This window comes from Podarcis muralis, chromosome 15 (assembly GCF_964188315.1).
Source record: "Podarcis muralis chromosome 15, rPodMur119.hap1.1, whole genome shotgun sequence".
Lineage (NCBI taxonomy): Eukaryota > Metazoa > Chordata > Lepidosauria > Squamata > Lacertidae > Podarcis > Podarcis muralis.
In genome coordinates, this window is record NC_135669.1 from 29,052,473 (window position 1) to 29,080,471 (window position 27,999).

Here is a 27,999-nt window from a genome sequence, read left to right on the forward strand (position 1 = left end):
CCCCCACTCTCAATTAAAGGGAAGATTCTCATCGCAGTTCCTCACCTGTAGAAAAACAAGATTTGCCTGAGGGGGGAAAGAATCAATACACTTCCTACCTGTTTAGTAACTCACATCCCTCAATTACATTATTAAATGAACTGAACTCAAACGGCAATTACTCTCGCAAAGCATCAATAAAACATTGCAGCACCAGTCGCTCAGAGCTGCCCATCGCCTCTTTCTGGAGAAGCACCACTTTCCAGGGATGGGATTGCTAGTCCAGGATACCTGCTTGGATAGGAAGCATTGGCTTGGTTTAAACCCTGAAAACATTATTGTTGGGGGGTTTCTAAGGGTCGTGTAGACTGCATCAGCTTATCTGGAAGGCTGTGGGTGCCTGTTTACCAAGGGCAGCAGCTGGTTGACCAAAGATTCACCCACAACCTTCAGAGGCTGGAGTCAGAAGGATCAACCCTTGGAAATTCCGGTCCATCTGCAGCAGCTTTCCCCAACCTGGACCTCCCATCTTCCCCAGCCAGCATGGCCAATGGTCAGGGATGGTGGAAGCTGGAGGCCAAGGCTGGGGAAGGCTGACCAATGGTCAGGGCCAAGACCTTTGGGGGGGAAACCTGGAAATGGTATTAGCATGGGTGTTGGATGTATGTCGGTCAGCGCTGAGTGGCTACAGTAACAAAGGGAGGTGTGGAAGGCTGTGGCTTATGGACAGGCAAGAAATGGAGGCATGTCTCCCCCAGGAGAGGAGCCGAGCCAAGAATGAGCCCAGCCCTGAGCAAGCAGGAAGAGTAAAGCCAAGGAGAAGAAAGTCGTAGACTCTTCCGAACTTCCCTCCCCCACATCAGAAGAGCAAAAAAGCATCTCCCCTCCCATCAGATGCAGCTGCAGAGAGTAACCCAGAAATCTCAAGAGACTGCCATCGTCAGCTGAAGACTTGTCTGTGAAAATCTCCCAGGAGAAATCTAATCCCATTATAGGGAGCGATAAGCAAAGGCTGCCTGGAGGGAGAGGAAGGCGAGACAAGGAGGAGGGGGCAGCCGGGAGGCAGGTGCGGCGTCACCTTGAGGAGCGCATGGGGGGCATTGGGCCGAGTTCACGGAAATGAACGGACCTCACTTAGTCATGCTCCTTCGTTTCAGTAGGGCTAGTCTGAGCAAAGCTTAGTGCAAGACCACTAATGAAGTTTATCATGGCAGAAAATTGTCGGCTTCTGCCAATCATGTTAACATGCTGCACTCTGCTGCAGAGGAGACTTGGACTTTGAGGGATGGGGAGGGGTGTAGTTGGGTGTCAGTTCCCCAGCCCCAAACAGGCTGCCTCTTCTGCATGTTTCGCTCTTTTAAACGGTAACAAAATGTAGGAATGACTGCAAGAGAAGGAGAGGGGCCAGCAATGCCTGACTCTGGGCTGGGCATGTAACCCTCCCTCCCACCCCACCCCAGCCAACATGGCCAGACTTTGGAATATCAAAGTCCAGAGCTTATGAACACACCCACAACATGCCTCCTCTTGAGAAGAAGGAAGTAGCAGCTATAGCCCCCCCGCCCCCAGCTTCTCACTCTTCCTTTCAACACAGCCCAAAGCAAACCCCACCAAGCACTCACCGGTTTGGGGCAGTGGATGTACCTGGCCAGGCTGATGATCAGGTCATGGGTAATTGGATCAACCAGGTTCCTGAAGCTGGCGTAGCGATACAGGACGTCATCCAGCGAAGTTGACTCCATGCCCAGGTCCTGCAAAGGAGCAAAGCCAGTCAGGTGGGCGGGCACCTTGGAGTGCCCAGGCAAACCAGGCAAACCTCAGCAACTGGGCGATGCCAGCAGCCACAGCCCTGCAATCACACCCAGAGCCAATACCCAAACATTCAGGAAGGCTGCACTACAAGGCCACTACCCCACCATACCCCAATATTTGAGGATTTTAGGGTTGGGGTTGTCTTGACCTGAGAAGCTGCATAAGTCTGGACGGGCACCACTAAGTAGGTAAGAGGTGCCAGCTGGATCAGGCCAAAGGCCTGTCTTCAGTGGCCACCCAGATGCCCCCAATGAGAAGGCTGCATTCTGGGCATGAGTGTAAGACAGGAGTCAGCAACCTTTTTCAGCCATGAGCTGGTCCCTCAGACCATGTGGTGGCCCAGACTATATATATTTTTTGGGGGGGGGGGTGTGAACGAATTCCTATGCCCCACAAATAACCCAGAGATGCATTTTAAATAAAAGCACACATTCTACTCATGTAAAAACACGCTGATTCCCGGACCATCCGCAGGCCGGATTGAGAAAGCGATTGGGCCGCATCCGGCCCCCGGGCCTTAGGTTGCCTACCCCTGGTGTAAGAGCACCTCTGAAGTGGGAGAAGGAGCAGAGGTCATTTGACTCTCTTCCTCACACGCCAACTGTTTGCTGAGGCACCTGATGGGTTGAGTGGACTTGTAGGGCTGTGTGGGTCAAGGAGGGAAGGGTGAGTTTCCCTCCCACTCATCCACATTGCTCAACCAGCCAGGTGGGTCACATTGATGCCCCCATGGCCCTGGACCAACTTCTGCTCCCTCACTCCTTGGCAGCTCCCCTTGCAAGAGGAGATTTGATCAGGCCCCTCTGAAAGGGAAAGGTCCCTAGGTGGGCAGAACCCCAGGCACAGGCAGCAATGGGGAGCAGCCCCACACAGATTCAGGCCAATTGCTCAACTGCATCTCAACTCTTAACTTTTGAAAACAGAGGGAGGAAGGTGGGTGGCTGCTCCTTTCCACAGAAGGGGTCTTGGTGGGTGGGTGGGAGACAGCAATATGAAACCTCGTCAGCGCAATCCAAAAGGTTTCTTTCTGCCTGGGGTCCCTTATGCTGCTCTGGGGAACCTGCTGCTTCCCCAGTTTTCAATCATTCCAAAGTGTGACCTGAGCAGTGGTTGGATGGAACAGGGTGACAGAAACTGAACTCCTGCCAGCCCTGTCAGCTGGAGAAGGAAGGTGAGCCATCAAGTCTGGCAGAGCCACCCATTGACACTTGAAAACCAGCCAGGGTCAAGTGGAGGTTGCTGGGGGAGCAATTGCATCACGTCTCTGCGAGCACTTCTGGATCCTGTAGGGGATATTCTGAAACACAGAGCCCATAAAATTCTGCCCCTCTCCCGTCTTGAAATGAGCATTCAGCGCACACACGCACAAGCCCCAAATTGCTGCAGCACAGTGATGCTTCCCCTCCCCACCCTATAGTTGAAACCTCCCCAAGTGAGAGCAGCATCCAAGCCAGATGAGCTCATCCCTGGCACAGTCTGTCACTGAGAGTCTGACTTGACTGGGCAAATTGCCTCCCAGCTGAGCACACTGGGCTATCTATCAACCAAGACGGCTGTTAACAAACCTCCCCAGTAAACAGGGGGAAGTAGGGGAGGAAGGAAGGTGGCTTAGGGCCTGTGCCAATGAGCTCCTGTTTTGAAAACTGAGGAGTGAAACCCCCTTCTGTGCAAGGACTTTCAGCAGCCCCCTTTTATTGCATTTCCTGCAAGGAATTTTGTGCAAATACCACCATGGCAAGAGCACCATGCACCTGCACAGCTTCTCTGTACATGAAGTAAACTCCACCTCGTGATTTGCAGAAATACCCACTCTGTGTGCAAGAGGAATACAGGGAGTTCCTGAGGCAGAGAGAGAGAGAGAGGGAGCTTGAAATGCAGAGGGGTCTCTTCCCACTCCTGAGATCATCAACTTGTTAAAGTGCTGCTGGAGGTGATCACATGCCCACCCTTTTTTTTGCTCTTCAGCAAAAAGACTCAACAAGCCATTTCAAATAGCGTAAGAGAGAGACTAATGCCAGTCTGCTTGGTGTGTTAGGCCCTTTCGTGGGCTAGTCCACAGGTATCATCAGTCTACCACCCCACCACAGAATTTGTCACTGGAATGGGCTTCAGTGGCTGGGAAGCTGGGACCACTTCACCTGAACCACCTTCAGCTGCACAAGGCCACAGGGTCTTCAAGCAAGTCATTTGCAACCACAACAGAAAGTCATAACAAGAAGAGAGAGAAACGAGGACACTCTTGTTCCAAAGCAGAGATGAAACGTGCAGCACACAGAGCATCTTTTGGGCAGAATATGCAAAGAAAGAGAAGGAACTGCCAGACATCAGTTGAGCAACAAGAAAGAGAAGGAACTGCCAGACATCAGTTGAGCAACGGCGACTGACCGTTTCTGTCAAATTTGGCAACAGCAAATAATGTAGCAACAGAGCTGGCACACTGCCTTTGTTCCATGAACAGGAAGCAAATCTTTAAGTGACCTGACAACTTGGATAAGGGCTCCAGAAACTTGGGTGTCTCTCCAAGTCAATGGACCTCGGCGGGGGGGACGGGGACACAGAGTGCAAGGCCTTCCCCATCCCCATCCAAAATAAAAATGGCCCTCAAGAAGGATAGATGACACCAAGTGAGCGCCAAGCCTTGCCAAAGCCATCACCCAGAAGAAAGCACTGTTGACTGATGCCAGTCTGGGCAGAATTTGGGAGAGGAGCATCTTACCCCAGTGAAAACAGAGCTGCAGGTAATTCTCTCGAGGCCAAACTGCAAGCCTTTCCAAAATAGTGTCAGCTTCTTCTGAGCTGTCACATCAAGGATCCCCACCCCCACCCCCCAAGAGATGAATGCCAACTGTCTGGGCATGTGACTCAAGTGGCCGTGAGTCCTTGGTGCCTCTGGGCCTGAACAGAGACGGAGCAAGAGCAGCAGGACTCAAAGATATGGATCCTAGGAGCTCTCCTGCTCAGAAGTCCCATAGGACAAGAAAGTCCTACCTGAAGAAACATTGGGCTCACTAAGAAACTGACCTGGACACTTTCCCCATTATCTCAGACATTAAAATAACCCTTGCCTGTCTCTCAAGGGATTCACATTTTAAGGGTCTGAGCACCTGACCTCGAAGGGAGGCGATCATGGTGGGACCATGGTTAAAGTTGGTGGCAGTCGTGGGGTCAGATGACCTTGATTCATGATGGGCAGGATTTTAAGGATTCCTGTTCTAGAGACTCTTTAGCTTGTGAAGACATCCTGGAAGCAGCACCCACTATTTGGGGGAGCTAGAGGCAAGGAATTTACACTCCCACATCCTTTTAACAGCCCAGCCCTCCCGGTTCTCCACTTCTTCCACCTTTCCCCACGCCCAAATGACCACCAGTGGGGCTACCGCAACCTGATTATAGGAAGGCTGTTATTTCACTCCATATCGTCCCCATAAACTTTTCCAATTGGCCTCCCACTTTTTCCCATTAACACACTCAGTATGCAAATACTGTATAGGGCTGCCATACAACTGGGATTTCCCAAACGTATACGGGATTTGCCCATTGAAAACAGCATCCGGGCAAAATTTCTGAAAATTGGTAGAAAATGTCCAGGAAAACCTGGACATATAGCAACCCATGTCAGAAGTGCTGATTTTTTGGCGAATTTCCTTAAAAATAGCTCACAAACTTCAATTATGTGGCAACCCTAGGAATTATAACAGCTATCAAACTTCCTTCTGTCTCCCCAACTCCAGCCACCACTGAAACTCTATCCTTTTCTGTCTCTTTTAACTACTTTATAACAACAACAATAATAATAATTTATTATTTGTACCCCGCCCATCTGGCTGGGTTTCCCCAGCCACTCTGGGCGGCTTCCAACAAAGATGAAAAATACACTAAAATGTCACATATTAAAAACTTCCCTGAACAGGGCTGCCTTCAGATGTCTTCTGAATGTCAGGTAGTTGTTTATCGCTTTACTTTACTTCCTCTTCCTCCTCCTCATAGTGTAGAAAGTCTCTTTCTCCAAATGGGCAGCTGCTGTTCCCACTATAAGTGCCAAACTCCCACCGTGAATCCCTTGCCTCCCCAACATTTCCCCGCTTTAACAGACTCCCCACTCCTATACCCCCTTTTCCAAACTCCCGGCTGTTCTCTGGGCCCATCCAGCACAACTCAGGACTCAGGAAGGGGGAGCTAGTAGCTGCCTGCCGGTTCCCAGGCCCTGGGTCCTTGCCCTCTGGCTCCTAGGGCAGCCCTTTCCTTGGACGATGAACCAGAGCATCTTGAACTCCTTTGGGGCTCCTTATGTGAGGCAGCAGCAACCTTCCAGTCCAAGGCTCCGAGGCAGCTGAAAACACTCATTGCCCGACCCCTCTTTTGCTTAAGGCACCCAACTCCCACCTGCCCCATGCGGAAAATTGCCCCTAGCAACAGCTGCTGCAGCAGCAGCAGCAGCGGATAATTCTATTAAATGCTGCTACAGGAGGTCTCTCCAGGGGCTGCATGCCTGCTCCTTGTACCCATCCCCAACTGGACTACTGGATCATAGGGTGCGGTAGGTGGGCCTGTCTCCCCCCCCCCAACTCAGCCTCCAAATGACCCACGCATCACAGTCCCTCGCTCATTGTCAGTGCCAACCCAGTTTAGAAATCTCTCCCTTTGGGTGAAGCTGGAGGGTAATGCAGAAAAAAGCTGCCACAAGAGCAGATTTGGGAGAGTGCTACAGTCACACTCGCAACCGGCACATGGTACAGCCCCCTCCTGGGTCCAGGTGGGGAGGTCAGAAAGAGATCTACAGTGGTACCTTGGGTTAAGAACTTAATTCATTCCGCAGATCTGTTCTGAACCTGAAACTGTTCTTAACCTGAGGCACCACTTTAGCTAATGGGGCCTCCTGCTGCCTCCGCACGATTTCTGTTCTCATCCTGAAGCAAAGTTCTTAAATCGAGGTACTATTTCTGGGTTAGCGGAGTCTGTAACCTGAAGCGTCTGTAACCTGAGGTACCACTGTACATGGAAAGTGGAAGTCAGTGAGGGAGGGTGAGGGAGAAGAGCTCTCTCACTCTTTCTCTTAGGAGCAGGGAGGACAAGGTTCGCTGCTTTCAGTGCTCTTATTATTCAGATCCTTTTATTTCTCACACCACACCCCCTGAAATCTTCCTCCTCTCTCTGCAGAAACAGCTCCCGGGGTCATTATTCTGTTCCTCCCACAGCCAAGGAGAGCCAAGGAAGAGGCACAGGGAAGCAGATGCAGAGGGGCTCCCATCTCCAATGGTTCACACAGACTCATCAGAGAGAAAACAAAGCAGGGGGAGAATCAGCGCTGCCCCTCCCCCAGCATCAGCGGAGAGAAACTGGCTGGGAAGCCGGAGCAGGAAGCAGAAGACTGCCAAGAGGATCCCTCCATCCGGCAGCACAGCGGGTGGGAGGGCAACAGAGGCAGTTTTGCCGCTTCCGGCCAGGGGTGTGTGTGTGTGTAGAGGGAGCAAGATGCTGTGGCAGAGGCAGCAGCAAAGTTCTCCTTTCCTCTGAGGCTGCTACTGCTGCCACCAACCTTCCCCCCTCCAACGCACCATCCAGAAAAAGCCACTCTGCATTTGCTGGGGAGTTCTCTTCTCACCTGTGGGAAGGGCAAAGGCAGGTCCATGCCCCTAGAAATACAGTGGTACCTCGGGTTAAGAACTTAATTCGTTCTGGAGGTCCGTTCTGAACCTGAAACTATTCTCAACCTGAGGTACCACTTTAGCTAATAGGGCCTCCCGCTGCCGCCGCGCAATTTCTGTTCTCATCCTGAAGCAAAGTTCATAGCCAGAGGTAATATTTCTGGGTTAGCGGAGTCTGTAACCTGAAGCGTCTGTAACCCAAGGTACCACTGTACAAGCTGGACCCAGCCAGGGGAGGTGTGTGGCTGGTTGCTGGGATCGGTGGCCTGGTCTCCTATCCAAGCCAAGAGCGTTTTGAGTTGTGTTGGGCGGCAGGGGTGAGGACAGGTCTGCTTGTGCCCAACGCCTCCTGCTAGGAAGCTGCCACACCTACCCTGCCATATTCAAATGTGGGAAGGTGCTCTGCACATGCCTCAAGGCCTCTTGGAATCCTGTGCACCAAATGCAAAGCAAAGCCCCTTTCCCACTCTCTCTCTCTCCTTTTCTCCTCTTGTGATTACTGTATTTTCCTGCAGGTTGCTACTGGCCATGCTGCGCTTTCCCATCCAAAAAGGAAGCTCAAGCGTTGAAGTGTGTGGGGTGTGCTTGTGTGAAATTATAGAAATGAGAACCCCGCACAAGAGAGGAAGACCAGAACCCTCACACCTGCCCAGGCCAGCTCGCTGGGCTTCCCTCGCTGGATGAGCCCCAGCATGGGGGAAAGCAGTTCTGGAGCTCAGCCATGGCTGGCTGGCGGAAAGCCCAAGACCCCCCCCCCCACTATGCCCAGGTGGCACAACTCCCCCTCCTTGAGCAGCTGATAAGCTGCCACACACAGAGCCAAAGGGTTAGCTGCTCCCTGGCCCATCAGCAGCAAGATTGCCCAGTCTGGGGAACATCAGCTGACTCTCTGGGCACCAGCCTTTCCTTCTGCTTCCCCTTGCAGGATTTGACCTCCCGTCTCCACCATTGGATGTGCACCAGACCTCCCTGTCCCTGAGCTTTCCATTATCCTCACCGCTCACACATGGCTGCCCTTGGCTTTCGCTCTTCCCTCATCGCCTCTTCTCTCCCACGCAGCCCCCTGCTCCAAATGAAATTTCGCATCATTTAAGCCAAGATGGATTACGGGCGGGGTGGGGGAGGCAGTCCGCCCAAGTGCAGGCAAAGAGGCAGGCGGGGCCTCTCCTACACTCCTCGCCCTCCCCAAAAGCTTGCTTCTCCAAAAGGGACAAATATATTTGCAAGGTATTATTTGCAAGATTACAGGAAATGTGAGGAGCCTGTCCCCGTCCCCCTGCACCTCACACCATGGAGAACGCCAAATGAAAGATCTCCTCTTCCTCTAGGTTCAATAAGCCCAGATTCTTAGTGAGCTTGTTTTCATTCCTTGGCAAAGAGGGATAAGCCGGTTTACATACTGGCATGCAGGGTGTGTGCTACACACATATCATGTATGCACAAAAAAGCATGCACACACACAGTGCCGAGGTGAGAGCAGGAAAGGTGAATCAAGACCCCACGAAATGCCCTGGAAAGGCAGTTTTTCCACCTGCTCTTAGTTAAGCCTCTCTCCCCAGGTGCCAGCAGAGCTGCTGAACTCAGCCAGAACTGGAGATTCCTACCAGAGCCAGGAATTTGGAATATGCTCCCAGACCAGCTTACAACTCCAGGGCACTATCCCTTCTCCCTGGCTAGATGCACATGGACACACGTACACTCCCCCACACAGAGAGAAAGCTTCCAAGCCCAAAGCGAATTGCGAGACAAGGCTTTTCAGTCAATTGACTTAGAAGTGGGGGTTGTCACACGCAACGCCCAGAAATCAGCAACGTTAGAATACAAGCGCAGCAGGTATGGAACAGCTCGGAGTTAATGACAGACTCTCGCACCAAACTCACCTCTCAAGCAGCCACAAGACAGCTCCATGGACAGACCCAGGAAGGGGTGCGCTCTGTCCTCTGCCCTGGCAAAAGGCTGGCATGTTGGCCATGGGGATGGCAATTGTGCAAGGCGGGGGGGGGGGGGAGGGACTTGCCTGCTACTGGGAGCTTGGAAAACAGAAAGAAACTTTAAGAGACAGCTTCCCACTCCCCAGAAAATCTATTTTCTACACAATCCAGGCAGCAGCTGGTGCTGCCTTAAAGCACCCCAAGGACTGGGCTACCCATTCCTGAGGCTGTCCTTGGGAAAAGATTTCCATTGGATCCACCAGCTAAGCCTAAGAGAGCTTAGGCCGTCACACAGAAGGATCAATATATGGACTGTTTGCAGGTGGGGGAAATCGTGCCCTGAATACGAAAGGAAGCAGATAGCAGCCAACAGGCCCAGCACCACCCTTCTGGCGGAAGACTCTGCTTGGCAAGGAAGCCACCGGGGTGTCTCCTGCCAAAGGGATTTTCTGTGGACTTTAATACTGTTTTATTGGCTGGGGTTTTATTATAGCTCTGCATGTGTTTATGCGGAAAGGTTTAATGAAGGTCAGGATAGAAACCCACAAGAAGAAACCAACAGGCAGAAACAAGGCAGAGTCTGGTCCTCCGAAGGAGCGACCAGGAGGCGGCAGCCCATGCCAGCCATTTATGAGCTGAGCTCACTTCTGGAAAAGGAAGACTTTGGCGGCGCGGCGACCAGGAAATGTAGATGACCCCCTTGCCTCCCCTCATCCACCCGCTGTCACCTTCTCACCAGAATGGGGCAGCCCCCCCCCCACACACACACACTCCAACTGTCTCCATTCACTTTCTGGCTGAGTTTCCTTCAGAGGTGAGCAGTCTCCCTCTGGGTGCGTGATGACACCCAGGAAGCAAAGCCGCTTAAGAGCTATTCCCCCTCCTGGAGAAAACGGGGGGGGGGGGGGCAGGGGGGATCAGACTCTGCCGTTCCCAGGATTCTTTCAGGGACAAGGAGCCATGCAAGTTAACTAGCATAAAATTAGCATAAACACGCTGCGTTCCCATAAGGCAACTTGCACGATAGCCGCGCACAAAGCTGGAGGCTGTTCCCCTTCCCCCTCCTGGGCGCACGTGCCTTTCTTCCTCTGGCAACGAAGCACGCCAAGTCCTCCGCAAGGCTCCCGAGGCCGGCCCAGTCTCCCTCCCTGCCTTTAATTAATTTTCAACAAATGTAACTCAATTACTAGAAAGCCTTTGCGCACCACCGCTGAAATGCGCTGGCTGGCCAGCCTTTGCAACCAAACATGCAGGCAGCTTGCCTCCGACCTCAGCAAACTCAGCCAATAGGGCTGGAGTTCCCTTCCCCAACCCTGCAGCCCAAACGCACACTGTCCGTCCAGCCTCTCTGAAATCCGCATCTTGCATGCATGGATCACAGACTGTGAAGGTGCAGTGGCCATGGGGAGGGAGAGGGCTCTGTGCCCCTAGCCAGAAGGGACCACATCTCCCACGAGTGGCCAGTTCCACTGCCACAGCCACACACGTCTCTGTTTCTTTAAAAGAGTGGGTCAGATGAGGGCCGGGGGGGGGGGTGATAGATGCTCACCACCATCCAGCCCACAAGCAGCCACAGGAAGACACCTGTTCATCATAAGCCACTGGCACAACTGTGCTGCCTACCTGCCTCTTTCGTGGGAGAGAGTCTGTTGCTCTTTCTCTGGCTCTAACAGGGCCAGAAAGATGCTCACGTGTTCCACAAGCCCATTTCAAGCACCATGGTCACAAGTTCAAAGAGCCCATCTCTTCCATAGTAGTGTTACCCAAGCCCACAGAGGCCCAAACTCTTCACGGCCCTCATGGCAAGGAACATGAGGCTCCCTCCATGCTTTGGCCACCAAGGATGGTCTGCCAAGGTTGCAGGTTCAATCCATGTAAGGGATAGCTGCATATTCCTGCACTGGAGGGGCTTGGACTAGAGGATCCTCAGGGTCCCTTCCAACTCTATGATTCTCTATGACTCTATGATCTTGCAAGGCTTTGTCCTTGGTCATTTAAGACTGGAGAAGTCAACTGAAGGAAGAAAGTTTGAGTAGCAAAACTGGCTTAGGCTACAGTTGTGTCAGTCAGCCCACACTTATATTCTTGGATTCAAGAAGCCTCCTCTGCTGCCTATCAAAACTCTACATCCTGCCCCTATCTCAACGGAAGAGCCAGAAGGGAAGCTCCCAACTTCATTCAGATAATTCCCCCTTGGAGCCCCCGTTCACAGCAAGAGGAAGGAGATGGTGGTTGGCGAAAGACTCTCCCCTTCAGGATTCAGCATGGTTCTGCTCGGGCTTCAGCTTCTGTGAAATGGCTCCTCAGAGAGGAAGAGAGAAGAGGAGAATCCCACTCAGATCTCTCCGTGGAGAAGAAGATGAAATCTCACGCAGCAGAAACTGGAGCCTGGCTGTGAATCTGAGGCTGCAGCAACAGCAGCTTTACTTGGCAGAGCCTGTCAACAAGGGCCTGGTGCGGACTCGCTTGCCATGGCACTTCGCCCACTTTCAGTCTCACACCGGTTTTCATACCACTTGGCAGTTTTGTTTCCTCAAACCAGGAAGGAAACGTAAACAAGTCCAATTCAGGAGAGAGTGGGACAGCCATCTCTGTCCACAATTTGCAGAAGTGGAAATCACTAAACAGGAAGTCATTAAACAAGCTCAAGGCCACCCTCCAAGTCAGGTGTCAGGCACAGACGGCCCTGGTGCACAAATTCTCCTTGTTTACAACATGCTTTGTGTTGGGGGGAGGGGAGAAAGACGCAGACCAAATCATTATATTCAGGGACCAAATTTGACAGGTGGGTGGAGTTGCTCATGTGACAGCACAGTGATGTCAGGTGACCTTTTTGTCCGCAGGGGTCTTGCAGAGTGCTTTGCAAAGGGTTTCCAACTGGAAGCTACTTCCAAACACCCTTTCAGCTGAGCCAATTTTTTACCTACGTGTCCTACAAGATGTCAGATGTGGGGCATGTGAGAAATGAGTTGGCTGAAGTGGCCTGGCAGCCATAAATTTCCCCCTTGCTGGAGCGGAGCCTATAGGAGGAGCCTCCCATCCCACAGCTCATTTGAGGGAGATGGAGGCTTCCAAGGCATAATTCAAGCGAGCACCAAAGCCCTTAACCAGAAGTGCAGGTTAAGGGACAAGAGTCCACAAGCCCAAGAAGTGTTGGTAATTGGGGCCAAGACACAAGCCAACCCCAACCCTCTGTTGCATGACACCTGCCAGCAGCAGCATCGCCCCTTTTGTCCAGATCAGATCGCATGCTAAGCGTTAGGATATACTATGCTTAAAAGCATCCGTGGGTCTTGGAAAGGCCCCCCAAGGGAGAGCCAAGACGTTCCTCCTGGGGTAACCCCCCTTCTTCCTCATTTGTGGTCGGGCAATCCCCCAGGAAGGCTCTGCCCTGAGGAGGCTCCAGAGCAATCACCAAACCCATCAGACCAACAATTTCCCTTCCAAGACCAGCGAACCTTCCACGAACCAGGCGAAACTCGCCCGCTTGCCCTCGGCTCTGATCGCGACCCTCCTGGACAGACAAGTGGGGTGGGGGTGGGGGAGGTTGGCTTTCATTCCATTAAGGGGCAGGGAGAGGGAGAAGCCGAGCTTCTAGGTGCCCCCCAGTTCCGCCTCCCCGGGCACGTGGGGGCTGCGAAGGCGAAGCTTCCCGGAGGAGGGCGCTTCGGTCGCCCGACCCCCATCCCTCTTACCTGGCGCAGGTGCTTGAGCAGGTCGGTGGCCTCCTCCTGCTTGCCTTGCTTGACCATCCCCAGCATGTCCTGGATAAGGCCGATCCGGCGGTGATACGGGGGGAGGCCGCCGCCGCCGCCGCCCCCTCCGCCACCGCCCCCCTTGCCAAACTTTTCTCCGGATCGCACGACGAGGGAGGCCAGGAAGTCGCCGCGCTCCCGGGGTGACGGCAGCATCCTCCGGCGGGCAGCCGAGGCGGCGGCCTGGGGGCTGCCGGGCAGCGGGCAGCCCTTGGTCTGCTTGGCGCCCATGCTGGATGGTGCCCAGCCGCCGGCCGGCCGGCCTTCAGCGGGACATGGCAGGCTCCGGCCCACGAGGAGCAGGCGCTGCTGTCGAAGCGCGGGGCAGCCGCCGGCCCAGGAACCACCGCGGAGGCGAAGAGGAGGAGGGGGAAGCAGCAGCTACGACGGCAGCGCCTTCTCCGGGCATCTCCCGCGCGCCCAGCAAGTGCCCCCTCCGGCTCCCGCAACTGCCTCCCTTCCCCGCCCTCTGGCAACTTCGGGAAAACTGTTGCACGGCAGACCGAAGAGGGAGGGAGCGAAGGAGGAGCCGCCAGCGACGGAGGAGGAGACCGAGACGTGCCCGCCGAGTGTCCCCGGCGAGCGAGCGAGGCTCTGGCTGCTGCTGCTGCTGTTGCCGCCGCCGCCGCCTCCCTCCGTCTGGAGCTGCTCAGTCGGGGCGGAGCCCGCCTCTCCCCGACCGGCGGCGGCCTTGTGTCTGCCTGAGAGAGAGGGACCGCCCGGCCTCCTCCTGGCTCCTCCTGCCGACGGCGGGGGGGGGGGGGGGAAGAGGCACAACCGCCGCCGCCTCGCCCTGCTCGCCCGGGCTGCACGTGACGAGCGCGCATCTGAGGACGTGCAGAGCGCGCGCGCCACGGAGAAGCAGCTCCTCGGGCTCCCCCGCCCGTCCTCTTCACGAGCAGCTGCCGCCGCATGGAGCTCAAGGGAGGCCTCGCCACGACTGGAGCCGGGGGCTTCAGTGGCAACACACGCAAACACACACACACACACGGGCGTGGAAGACGCCTCCCCATGCAAGACCCAGGCACGCCCCAACTCAGGTGAGGCGGCGCCTCCCGGGGCTCCCCCTTGACACTGGCCCCCGAAAAGCCGCGGGACCGGAGCTGGCCAAGGAGCCCGCCTTCGCGACACCTGGCCCGGGGGAGGGAGCTGCTGTGAGGCCCGGGGTCCCGAGCGCCTCTCCTCTCCTGCCCGGAGCACCTCAGGGACGAGGAGGAGCCACCTCCCCTCTCCCCACATCCCGCGTGTGGTTTCCCGCGCCGGGGTGGTTTCCTCCCCGCGAAGCGTTTGGGACTGAGGAGCGGAGCTCCGGGCGGGCGGCTCAGCCCCGGACTGCGACCTGGCGACCTCGGGGCGCTGTTAAAACTACAGTTCCCATCCCGCTGTGCTGGCCCGCGCTCATGGGATCTGGAGCCGTCAGCAAAGCTGCACTGCAGAGCCGCCTTCGAAATGCTCAACCCATCCAAGCCTGGAAAGCAGAATTCATCGGGGGCTTTTGCCAGCGGGCAGTGGATCCACTAATGAACAGCTTGCCACGCCCCCCCCCCCCCAAAAAAAAACCCAGACACCACAAGCCAGCTGGACCGTTCTGTGTGGAAATTCATTCGGTGGAAATTCATTTGCTAAGTTGGTGCAGTGGATGGATTCATACATCTGAGGAACATAGGATGCTGCCTTTTACTGCCTCAGGCCATTGGGTCTACACTGACTGACAGCAGGGGTTCTCCACAGGCTGGCGTTTAAGGTAGGGCCCCAAACGCTGCTCTTCTGCCACAGAATATAGCCAGCTGTAACTCAGCTCTGCATCTCCTCCAACATAACTGTGAAAGAAAGAGGCAAGTGTGACATTAAGAAGCAAGGGGTTGAGCCTGGAGCAGCAGCAGCAGCCTGTGGGGTGTGGAAGATGCAGCCCTTCTTCAGAAACTCTCCACAATAGTAAAGTTTCCTCCTTGAATACATTTGGGCTTCAGAAAGTCTGGCTCAAGAGCATTTTAAGTAAGTAGGTTCCCTCTATTTTTATTTTTTATTTGCCAGGAAAGATGTTTTGCAAAGCCGCCTTAGTGCTTTTTTTAGTGAGCATAAAAGCAGGCAACTCCCTGAGGTTCTGATGGGCAGCTATTTATTATAGCTTTTGGCCTCTGAATATCAACTTTAAAAATACCAGATGGGTTGTAGGAAGCCCTCTCTGCTTTCTGTCCCTTGGGTATTACGTCTTTTAGGAGGGGGGGCATTTATTTTCAGGCGCCTGTTATGTAGAGTACCCAGCAAGAACTGCAACTGCATCAACTGACAAGCCAAAGTGTTGTCACAGGAAACATAGGCATGAATATTCCTGCTTGCTCTTGGACCAAACTCACCCATTCCAGTTACCTCAAAGGGGATCCTGTCGCCATCTAGTGATGGCTTCCTGACACATAAATTGTGAGGTCCAAGGTCAGTTTCACAGAAGCCAGTTTGGGCTCTCTCCACATTGCCCCAGCATCTGGATTGGCAACTTGGGGTGGTAAAAACAGGGTGAGATGGTGCTACCTCAGGACCAAAATGCTAGGCAGTGGAAGCCCTCAAGGTGGCTTTGTGACTCAACCAGGAACTCCCTTCCAGAATCACCGGCCTGGTTCTCTGGGTACCACCCACTGGACTGCTGCTGGGAACTGAAAAGCCCATATGGTTTGGATCTCATTGATGATTTTTTCTTATTGTCCATTTGAAGCTCAGATGCTGGTACACAGCTCCAGATCCTGGCCCCATAAAAGGCAGAAGAAGTTCCACATAGGAGAGTTGCCCTGTGATCATTCTAGCTGCCCTTTTCCAACTCTCTACAATATCCTTTTTGAGGTAAGGTGACCACAACTGTATTCAGCACTCCAAACGCTATGACGCCATAGTTTTGAATACAGTGGTATCTTGGTTTACGAACGGACTCTGAGAGTCCGTTTGACTCCCGGAACCATTCAAAATCAAAGCGCGGCTTCAGATTGGCTGCAGTAGCGTCCTGAAGCCAACCGGAAGCCGCATCAGACGTTCGGCTTCCAAAAATCGTCCGAAAACTGGGATACTCATTTCCAGGTTTCGATTGTTCAGGAGTCCCATTTGTTCAGGAGCCAAGGCGTTCGGCTTCCAAGGTACGACTGTAATGGCATTGAGTTATTGACACTTTTACTTCCCTTTCCATTCCTAATGATGCCTAGTAAGGAATCTGCCTCTTTTTAAAAAAACAAAAACAAAAAACAGTTGCTCCATATGGGGTTGACATCTTCATTGAGCTAGCTGCTACAAACCCAAAGTCTCCTCCTTGGCCAGGTCAGACCCCATGAGAATATATGTGAAATGAGATTTTGTGCCCCAGCATGCATCACTTTAACTTGTTTATACTGAATTGCATTTGCCATTTTACTGCCCATTCCCTGGGTTTAGAGAGGCCCTTTTTGTTTAACGACCCTGAACAATTTGGTATTGTTGGCCACCTTCACTGCTCAACCCTAACTGTAGATAGTTTGTGGGGGCTTTAAAAGAGGACGAGACAAATTCATGGAGGAAATCTCACACTGGGTGTAAGGTGCTTCCAGAAACAAAACACTCTCAAGGGAAATGAATGATAGTAATAAACTTTTATTTTGCAAAGCAATATCCACATCTTACAAACACAAAAAATTAACCTAGGAGAGAAATGTCATTAACAAATCAGTTACTGACCACCAAGCCCAAAGGTAAGTCAAATGCCACCTTAACTCTACAACATTTCCTGCAGAGGAAGCTGTAGGTGAGTGGGGGGAGAATAGGGAAATTACAAACCTTCATATCATGCCAGAGAAGCAAATTGGAATGGCAGGTTTCTAACGAGGAAACAAACAGAATCAAAACTGATTCAAGTAATAGTGAAAATGAAAAAGAAAAGAGGCAAGATCAATATGATCCGAACAGCCACTGTCACATTCCACTTGTATACCCTCCTGCCTGGAAGTGTCTGACCTCTACGTGCCCACCACCAGCCCTTCCTCCTCCTCCTCCTCCTTGCAGATCAGCTCTGAACCACTAACTACAATGGTCTAGAACGGACCATAAAAGCAAAAGTTAAGAGAAACAACATTCTTCTTCTGAAGCCCCCCATCTATTTTCCATTTAAAACTTCTGTTTGGTTGGGATTTTAATTTCAAGAGGATGCATTTTTATTTTTTTTAATCCACTACCAGACTCCTTGCCCAATCCTAGACCCCGAAGGTCTCTGGAGATCATCCCCATATCTTGGAGACGTGACAAGACACCAAGCAAGCAAATGAACAGATGAAGGAACTCTTCCCAAGGAAAGGAAAGCCACACATCACATCCTTCTGTGCAAACGCTAAAAAGCCATTCTCAAAACTATCGTGGGGGAAGAAACAGGGTTGCTTTGATATGGAAAGATGCCGTGGCTGCCACCAGAGAGGGAAGCTGAAGGGGGGCCCGTTAAGGCAACCAGCAATGTCTTCAGAGCAGGGGGAGGGCGCGATGTCCTGGAACTCTCTACATTCTTAAAGAGTGAAACTGGAAGTGCAAACTAGGAAGCCACTCCAACGAGCGAGTCTGGAGTTGTACCCGCCTGGACAGCACCCCTTTGCAGCACAAACTGGCCCTCAGCATCTCTCTCTGCAGGCAAAAGGCACGGCAAACACCAGGCCTGGTCCCAGGGGGCAGCTTGCCCCAATGCTGGCTGCCACTTCCTTTCACCATCAGGGACTCCACCACCACCACCACCAAAGCCCAGCAGAAGCTCCCAGTCTGAAGAGCAAGAGCTGGCCTACACATGAAGATAATAAAACTGCATCATTCCAGACAAGGCGCTCAGATACCTTCCCACATTAAGAAGATAAAAAATACCTGCACCTTAAAAAGCAAGCATGTCAGAGAGGCAGCCAGCCTTGAATCTTGTCCTCAAAATTCTAGTTTCCTACAGGCTGGAAGGTGGTGACACAGGTGCAGCAAACTAATCTTTCTCTCATACACCCTGACCATACTGTCTGGAATGGTGCAATCCCAGGAATTCTGTAGCATGTCACTTAATCTGCAGCAGCCTGATTTGAGGTCCAGGATGGCACCAATGGAGATTCTGCCTGTGTTGGCTTAAAGAAATTAGCAACACTTAAACAAACAAACCCAGAGTGCAAAGTGGAAGATGCTTCTCTTGCTTTCCTTAAACTAAAATTACAAGTACGCCATCTTTCCTAACTACAGCCAGTATTAAAATATGAATATGCCAGGTGGGGTATTTTTGTCTTGTTTTTAAAGAAATCTAGAAATGTTGGTATCTTTCTGCAAGCAGGGAGGAATTGGGAAAAAAGAGGAGCAAACACATTGACTCAGTGGCTTTAGAGCTGCAGTACAGTAGCAGAGAGGTGTGCCCTGCCTCAAACACACTGGACAGACCATGGGGGGGAAATAAGGTGCTTTTTCTGAGACACTTGCAAAAGGCATCCGGACTGTCCCACTGCAGCAAGACAGACACACACAGAAATGTCTCTGGCTCCTTCACAAAATAGCCTGCCACGAACAGGCAAAGAGGCTCCCCACAGCCCAGGGCTGTATCGGCTTAACTTATTCCAAGTAGACTCCGCCTCCTATAAATAACCGTTACAGGCACTTAAAACGTCTTTGGTTGGAATAACCCAACGTCACAAGATAATTAATTCATAACGAACCAGGGTCTAGTTCTGGGTTCGGCAGGCGATGGTTGCAGCAGACACTGTCACTTTTGGAGAAAGGAGGCAGGGGGTCACGCTTCTGAGAAAGCAACCTGGAGGAGGAGAAGTCAAGAAAGAAAGGGGGGGGGGGTTGAGCTACCCATCAAGGAAGCTGGTACAGTGCCCCCGCCTGTCACTGTCAGGGCAGAACTAGGAAGTGGGGCCTGGGTGGGAATTAGAAACTGCACAAAAGTCCAACTTGCATTGAGCTCTTCACTGAGCACCACCCAGGAAAGTGAGCAGGATGTTGCAGCAGGGGCTGGTCACACTTTGCTCCTGCCTCTACAAACCTGCTTGGTTTCTGTACTGGCTGTGGAGGAAAAGAAGCCCCTTTCTTTCCTTCGTTCCCTGAGTGTGGGGGCTGGGTGAAGTCATAGCAATCCAGCCCACTGCATTTTGGTGTTGGACGTGCAGGGTGCAAAGGCCAGCAAAGACGGCAAGCGGACTGATAGTCGAGAGACAAGTCACTCTCCTCCTCTGCTGGGCTTTCACACAGGATTTGCAGGAGTTAAAAATCCTCTTCCTGAAGGCTACACATCAGTACCAAGTGGGCAGAAAGAGGGGAGCACTCTTGGCTTCCACTCTGCCAGCCCACAGCCTGCTTTGTACTCTGAAGGCAAAGGAGGGATGGAGCACTCTGCCTATCCTCCTCCATCAGAACCTTCTATGAAGGAGGAGGTGGAGGCGGCTGGTAAAACATTATGTACACTAATATTCTTGGGGCTAATTTACCAGGCTGGCATGAGTAACGTCGAGTGGCTGGGGCAGAGGGAGCAGCCTAGCAGGCCAGGAGTCTACCCAGCTCAGTGCTGCTTCTTAAGCAGATGGGCTCTCTAGGGTTTCAGGCAAGGTTCTGTCTCGCAGCCCATGTCACAAAGGAGACCGTCTCGCAGACTCCCTCCCCCTGCCTGAGCCACTGACCAGAAGAGCAGCCACACCCCCACATACCTGCCTGACTCTGGGGTGGCTGCGCACAAGGTGCCCAGTCAATTGAGGCAACGAGATCCCATTACGTGGGCACTCAAGGGCTCCTTGCCCACCTACCTTTTCAGGACAGAACTCTGAGTTGCTTTGCCGCAGTTTGCTGGGCCTGCCTTTGATGACTGCATAGCAGAACATAGTGATGACCATCACGAAGAGGAAGTAGCTAGTGTGCATTAAATGCAGGTTGATGAGGGAGCGGTCGTCCTGCACGAAGGGAAGAAGAGGGGGAGGGCTGAGATTTTTCTGAGGCTGCAGGAACTCTACGTGCAGTTTCCACCAAGGATGGGGGCAGGGAGGGAAGCATCCCCGAGGCTGTGTTTTGTACAGAGTGGATCCCCCCACCCACCCCTCCACATGTACAGTTGCAGAATTTGAGCCCATTGAATTTGAGCAGTGTAACTGCATCACTTACATCCGGGACAATAACCGTCAGTTTGGGATTCAACGCGTGGTAGACTTTTCCAACAGCTCCTTTGTAACACCAGAAAGGGTTGTAGTCTTGGGCATATTTGGTGTTTGAATCCCTCGCAGTGGTGAAGATCTTGTACCAGAAGGTCGCGTTGATGTATGTCTCTGGCACACAGTGCGGCGGCTGGCTGAGGAGCGAAGAGACAAGGGTGAGCTGGGTTGGTCAAAGCACAGCACAAAGCCGGCCTGAGACACAACTCTGCCACACTAAGGTAGCTAAGCATTCCACACCCCTCTGACACCTTGATGAATTGATTCCCCGTGCTGCCCGTTCTCAAGCCACTCTCTTTGAGCTCCTGCCCCATTTTGTAAATTGGCTCTGCCTCCACCCCACCCCACCCCTCACACCCCACCTCCGGCACCAGCAACCAATTTACCATGCAAGGGTGTGGGGCAGCATGGGTGGTTTAGCAAGATTGCTCCCCTCAGCTCAAGTCCCACTCATTCACTTTTGGGAAGGGGGCCCAATCTGTATGTGGATAAACTACAACCTCTGCTTGCTGCTTCTCGAAATGTATCAAAAAGCCAATTAAAAGTTTTTAAAATATGAAGAAGCATATTAATAACCCTCAAGGAAAGCCACCTCTTGAACTGTCTCAGGGTCTCAGAGGCAAACCTGAAGGTGTTAAGCCGCCTCAGCAGGAGATGCTTACACTGTGACAGGGAAGACCCCAGCGGCAGCTGTGACGGTCATGCAGGTTGTGAAGACAGCCTGGTCACAGTGGCCGTGCAAGACGCAGTCATCCGAATTCCAGGCAGCCGGCAGCGTGAAGGTGATGTTGATCTCCTCATGTGCTTCTCTGCCTTTTGGGGGGATTGGCAGGGGGGAGGGGGGATGAGAAAAGAAAAACATTGAATTAGGTTCAAAGTAGAAGCAGGTTATGCTCAATAAGCAATAAGCAAGGGGAAAGCTGCAGCTGCAAAGAACTGCAAAGAAGCTTTGCTCCGGCCAGCTCAGGGTTCATTTGAAGCAGAGTGCAATACTCAAGAGTAGACCCAGTGAAATTAGTGGGCCCAAATTAGTCATGTCTAAGCTGAAGTACACATAACAGAAATAACTGCAAATACTTCCCCCTTCCCTCCCAGCTTAATTCTCCAACATTTCCCTGTGTCTGTTTTTGGAATGCATGCCCCACCCCCCACCCTGGGCACTCCCTTGTAAAGCGACACACAAGGTGCTGTATTAGCAGAGAGGCATGTACTTTGGCAATCTCCCACAGGGCTCAGCACAAATTCAGCTGCGAGTCCTGTTGTACCTGAGAGTCCAATTTGATGTCCGAAAATGGTGGAGCTCAAGTGCGTGACATTCCGCGAGAAGCCCCCAAAGGGCTTGAGGGGGTCCAGCGTCAGGGTGATGGCAACCGAGGTGTTGACTGGACCAGAATCCTCAAGCGTCTGTGGCGACGGTGTGGAAGGACGGGCCTGACTGCTGGTCATGGCACTTTCTGGGGTCGTGGTGTCATTTATGAGGTGCTTTAGCGTTTCATTCTCCGAAATGCAGAAGTCGAGGTCGTTGAACCGCAGAAGGAAAGTATTCCAGTCCTTAAAGACAAATGGGTCTTGAGTGCCCCTCCGGCTCTCAGCCCTCACCACGTCAGTGCCAAACACTCTGTGTCAAGACCAGCTGCAGGGAGCCAAACCCAACCCAAAACTAACCTCTGAATGTGATCAAGTCAGTTAAATCAGTGTTCCCCAACCTTGGGCCACCAGCTGTTTTTGGACTACAACTCCCATCATCCCTCGCTAGCAAGACCAGTGGTCAAGGATGATGGGAATTGTTGTCCAAAAACAGCTGGAGGCCCAAGGTTGGGGAACACTGAGTTAAATCACAGTGAAATCCTGCATTTATGATTCAGCTGGTCAGGGAATCAAAGGTTAAAGGTAAAGGGACCCCTGACCATTAGGTCCAGTCGTGGACGACTCCGGGGTTGCGGCGCTCATCTCACTTTAATGGCCAAGGCAGCCGATGTACAGCTTCAGGGTCATGTGGCCATAATGACTAAGCTGCTTCTGGCAAACCAGAGCAGCACACGGAAACGCCATTTACCTTCCCGCCGGAACGGTACCTATTTATTTACTTGCACTTTGACAGGCTTCCGAACTGCTAGATTGGCAGGAGCAGGGACCAAGCAACAGGAGCTCACCCCGTTGCGGGGATTCGAACCGTCGACCTTCTGATCGGCAAGCCCTAGGCTCTGTGGTTTAGACCACAGCACAAATTTTACAAGTATCCTATCATCTTTTATGAGGCAGAATGTCCCAGAAGAAAACAGACGAGATCTAACCTCCCTCCCACAATTCTACAGCAGACAGACATGCAATGAAACAACAATTGTCAAGTCTGTGGGTCTTCCCCATTCTTATCATTTCAAACCTGAATGGTCAATGCCCGTTTGTGGTCCCAGGAGGGTGGCTGCAGAACGGAAGCACCTGAATTGTCTTATCAAAATGAAATCTGCCTTAAGCCTCTGGACCACTCACTCCTCTGACCCAGGCAGCCCAGAGTCTTTGGGCAGAGACAAGCCATCTTTTGGCTCCATTCCCCCAGAAACCAGGCTCCTGTCCCATAAGGCAGTAAATTCATTCCTGTCCACGTGGTGGTATTTCTCTCCGGCCCCAAAGGCCAAGCTTCCAGAGCACATCCACCCTTAAGGTGTGAAAATTCAAGCACTGCTTTGTGATCTACCTCTGTCATTTCAGGCGACTTGATCTCCTTGATTTTGAAGAAATAGCCCAGAGTCAGGAAGGCGATGGCCATGGCACTGACACTGATCATGAACACCACCAGTGGTGGGCGGCTGCTGATGTAGACCTTGAGGTTCTCCAGAGGATTTATGTTGAACATTATTCTGGTCAGGCCTACCTGAAAAACAAGGAAACCGCAAACTGGAAAGAGGGCACCACATTCACTGCCAGGAACCCCAAAAGCCTAATTACTCTGAATGGCCCAGAACTTGTCCCAGGGATCAATCTAATGATATCAAAGCACAAAATTGCAAAGGCTTCAGGATAAACGGAGAAGCAGTGAGACTCTGCCAGAGCAAAGGCTTTTTGTCAGTACCTTGTCTGCAAGGGACGCAAACAGAAGGAAAAGTAGCACCCCATGTCCCCCTCACATTCACCCCATTTCATTTATGCAGATAGAGGGATAGGTTATTCTTCCCCGCCATGAAGAAAACCGAAAGGGGCTGCAATTATTCTGGAAGGTCCTTAGGGAGAAGAATTCCAAGAGGCTTCTGCCTGCTCTTTTCGATCACACCCCCTATACACACACACACACACACACACACACACACACACAAACAGAGCCTCAAGAAAGGCACTGGATGGCTTACTAGTTCCCCAGGCCATCACGAGATTCAAGTTCAGGGGCTCTAGTTTCAAGAGCAAAAGTCCCATTTCAAGAACACAGGCTGGGAAACCTGTTTTATTTCCACCTCAGCTGAGAAACACTGGATTGTATTATTTTGTGGCATCCGGATACCACCATGTCTTCACCTCGAACCCACCACCCCCTGGGCCCAAGCACTGGCTGGCTCATGCACTCCCTAGGCAAGCGAGGCCTTGGGCCTCCCTGCTCCCGCATTGCCTGAGTCAGATGCTTTTGTTCTCCAGGTGGCCCTGAGAGCTCAGCCCCCTCACCTCTGCCTCATGCCCTTCTCTTGCACTTGGGTGTGGCCAGAGAGAGACACTCAGTAGCCTCCCAGGGTCTTGTTACCAGGTCAGCAGTTCCTGGTGACAGATGAGAAGGCCTAGGAGAGACGTCAAGGAGCCCCTTGTTTGCAAGAGTGGGAATCAAAACAAGCAGAACCAGAAGAAAGCCATCTTATTAACTGTCATTATTTGCTTCACAAATGCCAGGTCTCCTAAAACTTGGATTTGAACTCTGTTTCCTCATAAACAAATCCTTCCCCTGTATCAAGACTAACATTCAGGAAGTTTGTTTTAAAAAAAGAAAAGGAAAAAAAGCAGACAGCAGAAAGAAGTTGTCCCTCCATGCCGTCGGGGCTGGGACTCTGGTGCAGGAGCTGCAGTTACCTATACTTCATCAAAATTAAAGGTAATTTCAGGGAAGTTTTCCATAGCTAATGAATAGCAATATGGTCCAAGGTAACAGCTCCCTACCCCAGCAAGCTGCTTGCAGCTCAAGCCTAAATTAAAAAGGGGGGGAGCCCCCCAAGTGAACCAGCAACCCAACCAGAGAGAGAAATGGTGTTTATGTTCAGTAGACCGTTCAAAGACAGGAGGAAAACACCACTTTGAAAAATCTTTGTGCTGTCAGAGCAACACGTAACCTCACCAATGATATATGCATGTAAATGAGCAACATGCATTTGTGAGTTTGTGGTGAGAAGTCCACTTCTCTTCCTCTGCTGCTTTTCCTCTTCACATACACACTGATTAGTCCCTGGTTAAAAAGCAGAGCCACTTGCCAGGGTGTACCAATTTAACTTGCAGGGAACACTTTGTGTCCTTCGGTTGAAAAATGAGAGAAAAACACCACCACCCCACACTGTCAAACATTACCCAAAGGTAAACAGCACAGGATGAAGCTCCAAGCCTTGTAGAACAGGAAAGATCAGTTCAAGAGCCCGGCTGTCTCTGAAGCACGGAAGCAAACTTGGCGGGGTCAGCTGCCACTTGGAATACATCCAGGTGTTTAAGGTGATGCCCAGACAGACGTTTCCTCTACCAGTGGGAGATTCTTAACTTGTTTTAGAAAAAAAAATCCAACTTTCCTGCAAAAGTTGAAGGTGGCTCACAAAGGAGGAATAGTCATACCTTGGAAGTCCAATGGAATCCATTCCGGAAGTCCGTTCAACTTCCAAAACGTTCGAAAACCAAATTGCGGCTTCTCATTGGCTGCGGAAGCCCTGTTGGACGTTCAGGTTCCAAAAGAATGTTTGCAAACCGGAACAATCAGTTCTGGGTTTGCAGTGTTCGGGAGCCAAAACATCCGAGTTCCAGGGCGTTCGACAACCAAGGTATGACTGTACATAAATGCAATTAAAAATCCCTAAAGGTAGCAGCTGACAAAGACATTAAGAGCAGCAGCTGAAGAGCTACTAAAGGCCAGGTGGCTTTCTGGGAAAGGGATGTATTTGCACAGTGGCCAAAAACCATCATGGGGGAAGGTGGACCTCCCTGGGCAGGTGGGAGCACCAGAGCTCAACCATGGCTGCCACAGGCCCTTTTCCTTTTAAAAAAAATATGCTTTATTGTTCATACTTGCACCTGTACATCAAATACATATCTTCCCTATTTTACATAAGTCAGTTTTGTCAAAACGAAAATCCAACAAAAAAATGTAAGTCTATATTTAGCACATAAGTTTGACTTCCCGTCCTTTCCCAATTTTCCCACTCTAATAAACCTATTGCCTCAATATATTACTCATGAAATAATAATTTTCATACATATATAAATCTGTTTTCTCCCTTTGAACCTATATTACTCGCAGAGATTACTCACAGGCCCTTTTCCTGGCAAAACAAGAGCAGGCCAGTGTTGATTATCTCAATACTTGGGAGAGTTCTCTGTCAGTCTCCTCAGAACTCTGTCCTCCTGGGCCTGACTCTGGCAACAGACTCAGCTGACCGAGCATTTGCTTGTGAACCTAGCAGGAAGGCTGAGGTCAGGGCAAGCAGGTTGCAGAGAGACTGTGCAAGGGGAGCACTTACCTTGCCCTTATTACACTTCCTGCTCTCTCCCTTCAATTGCTTGCCACCTGTGTCTTATGTCAGAAGCACTTCAACAAGTCCACCTGAGGACTGGAAGGCGCCTGCCTTGCCCACCAGCCTTCCTTGAGGGAATCCGCTGTGAATGCCAGAGAGGTTCTGCCGCTGTTCCAGAGCTCCCAGACATTCTGTCAGTCACAGGCACAGTGCATGGAGTCCCTGCAGGGCACTGGACTCAGCTGCAAGTTGCCAATTCCTTCCCACTCCCTGCTTTTGAGATTGGCAACAGGCATTGCACAGGAGAAGTCTCTGCTCCCGCTGCTGACCCAAATCCCAACAGCAACTGTGAGGAGCAAGGAAAGCAGTGCAAAAAGGGTTGTGGGGAGGCGGGCGTCCTCTCACTATACCTGCAACTGCTTCACCCACCCTGCTTTCCTTGGGCAAAAAGCAAGCATGACGGCAGGAGAAGGGAGACAGAAGGCCCCCCCCCCCAAAGTTCCGTCCACCTGGGACAGGAAATAGCCACCTACTGACGGAGCCTCTCTGCTACTGCTGGTCCCCCAGGTGCGGTTGCCTTCCAGCCCCAAGAGCAAGGATAAGAAGGATGGGGGCTGGAGGCCAGCAGCATCCGGAGGGGCGCCGCCCGCCGGCCACAGGTGCTCCGCTCACCTGGGATGGAGATGCTCCTGCTTGTAGCCTTTAGTGAAGGAGTAGAAGCCAAAGCCTGCCCTGCCCTAGCCCCTCCCCTTCCGCGTGAAGCCACAAGGAGCAAAGGCAGAGAGGCTCCAGGGCGGCGGCGGCAGCCGGACCCAAAGGACTGCTCCTCCCCTCCTGTTGCCGGAAGTTTCCCTCCTCCTGACCAGACGCTACCGTCAAGCAGGGAGGGAGGGGGAGGCCCAAATCCGAGGAGGGGGAAGGGGCATGGAGGGGACATCATGGGCGCCCCCCCCGTAGGTGTGCTGGCTGGGGGGGGGGAGGAACCCTCCCTCATTCCCTCCTTTTAAGCCCCCCCCCCCGGTTCCTCGCCTGCCTGAGGGCAGCGGCAGCCTCCCCCTTCCTCGGTGTGCCCCAAACAGGCCTCGGGACCTGGGGGGGGGCTCTTCCCCCTCCCCGCCCAAGGAGACGCACTAGCCGCGTTGGGGGGCACTCTGCACATGCGCAGGGGCCCGCCCAGAGCTTACCGGCGGCAGGCTCAGCGCCGGGGCTGCAGCATCTTCCTCTTCCTCCTCCCTCCGGCTGCTTCCCGGCCGCGGCCGCCGCGCGAAGAACCCTCCTCGGCTGCCCCGCCCGGGAGGAGAAGCAGCGCGACGGCGGCGCAGCGGGGACAGACTTCCTCGGCCGCCCGCGAACGGGAAGATCCGGGTGACGTCAGCGCAGCGTCGGCCAAGCCCCGCCCCTCCCGAGTGCAAACGGAGTTCCGAAGCGCCTGCTAAGAATGCGGGGAGGGCGGGAGGGAAGCGGAACCGGCTGGGGCTCTGGGCGAGGGGCTTCCCGGCTGCGCCCTGCAAAGGTTGAGCCGGAGTGGGGGGGGGGTAGTCGCATAAAAGGCCCCTTCCACACCAAGGGCGGCTCTTGCCTCGTGGCTCCACCTGGTCAGCCTCAGGTCAGGTAACCCGTCGCTGGCTTAGAAGTGCGTTACACTTAAAAGACAAGATGCGCCCTGGAACTCAAGCGGGGGGGGGGGGAAGGGTGGTGATGGATGAGCTCCCTCGGTTTCTTTCTCTGCCTCTCCCCGCCCCTTATTCTAACGGGGCTCCGGGAGGGACGGGGCAAGTGCGACCCCCCTCCCCGGTCATCTCACTGCAACTCCCATCACTAGTGAGCATGCATGACCCATGATCAGCCACGATGAGGCTTGCTCTCGAGGGTCTGCAGGTTCCTCACGCCTGGAATATATCTATGCGCTCCTTCCAACTGAGAGGTGCTGGCTCTAGCCCTCCTGCACACACTACACCCATCCTTCCCTCAGAAGCCGCATCTTCCTCACCACTGGGCTACTCATGTGCAACTCGGACAACTGCACAATGGAACAA

The 27,999-nt window shown here is 52.7% G+C and overlaps 2 protein-coding genes and 1 long non-coding RNA gene across 6 annotated transcripts in view; 1 reads left to right on the plus strand and 2 right to left on the minus strand.

The window, feature by feature from the left end:
• LRRC75A (leucine rich repeat containing 75A) overlaps positions 1-13,835 on the minus strand; it is a 29,115-nt gene extending 15,280 nt beyond the window's left edge. Inside the window, exons 1-2 of the mRNA XM_028708054.2 lie at positions 13,063-13,835; positions 1,602-1,730 (exon numbers count right to left, since the gene is read on the minus strand). Of these exons, the coding sequence (XP_028563887.2) occupies positions 1,602-1,730; positions 13,063-13,353 (420 nt within the window). The 5' untranslated portion in view covers positions 13,354-13,835. The remainder of the gene's footprint in view (positions 1-1,601; positions 1,731-13,062) is intronic.
• Positions 13,836-13,891: 56 nt separating this feature from the next.
• Positions 13,892-18,438, plus strand: LOC144325636 (uncharacterized). The gene is made up of 2 exons (XR_013390825.1): positions 13,892-15,117; positions 15,833-18,438. It is a non-coding gene; the product is annotated as an uncharacterized LOC144325636 (long non-coding RNA).
• Positions 16,716-27,304, minus strand: TMEM248 (transmembrane protein 248). 4 transcript variants are annotated; one of them, XM_028708057.2, is made up of 8 exons: positions 27,148-27,295; positions 23,931-24,040; positions 22,975-23,151; positions 21,545-21,830; positions 20,942-21,092; positions 20,233-20,416; positions 19,881-20,024; positions 16,716-18,889 (listed from the first exon to the last, which is right to left on the minus strand). In XM_028708057.2, the coding sequence occupies exons 3-8, from the start codon at positions 23,131-23,133 to the stop codon at positions 18,869-18,871; spliced, it is 945 nt and encodes a 314-aa protein (XP_028563890.1). In that variant the 5' UTR covers positions 23,134-23,151; positions 23,931-24,040; positions 27,148-27,295; the 3' UTR covers positions 16,716-18,868. The 4 variants fall into 4 exon arrangements, with proteins under 4 accessions (XP_028563890.1, XP_028563889.1, XP_028563892.1 ...); XM_028708056.2 differs by lacking the exon at positions 23,931-24,040 and having other exon boundaries at positions 27,148-27,304; XM_028708059.2 differs by lacking the exon at positions 23,931-24,040 and having other exon boundaries at positions 22,975-23,147.
• Positions 27,305-27,999: the final 695 nt, after the last annotated feature.

Excerpts from the sequence above, each read along its gene's own strand:
- TMEM248 (XM_028708056.2), bottom strand. The coding sequence starts at position 23,133 with ATGTTCAACATAAATCCTCTGGAGAACCTCAAGGTCTACATCAGCAGC. Across the intron at positions 21,831-22,974 it reads AGTCGCCTGAAATGACAGAG|GACTGGAATACTTTCCTTCT; the intron begins GTAGATCACAAA and ends TTTGTCTTTAAG. Across the intron at positions 20,417-20,941 it reads GGGGTCTTCCCTGTCACAGT|CCAGCCGCCGCACTGTGTGC; the intron begins GTAAGCATCTCC and ends TTCGCTCCTCAG.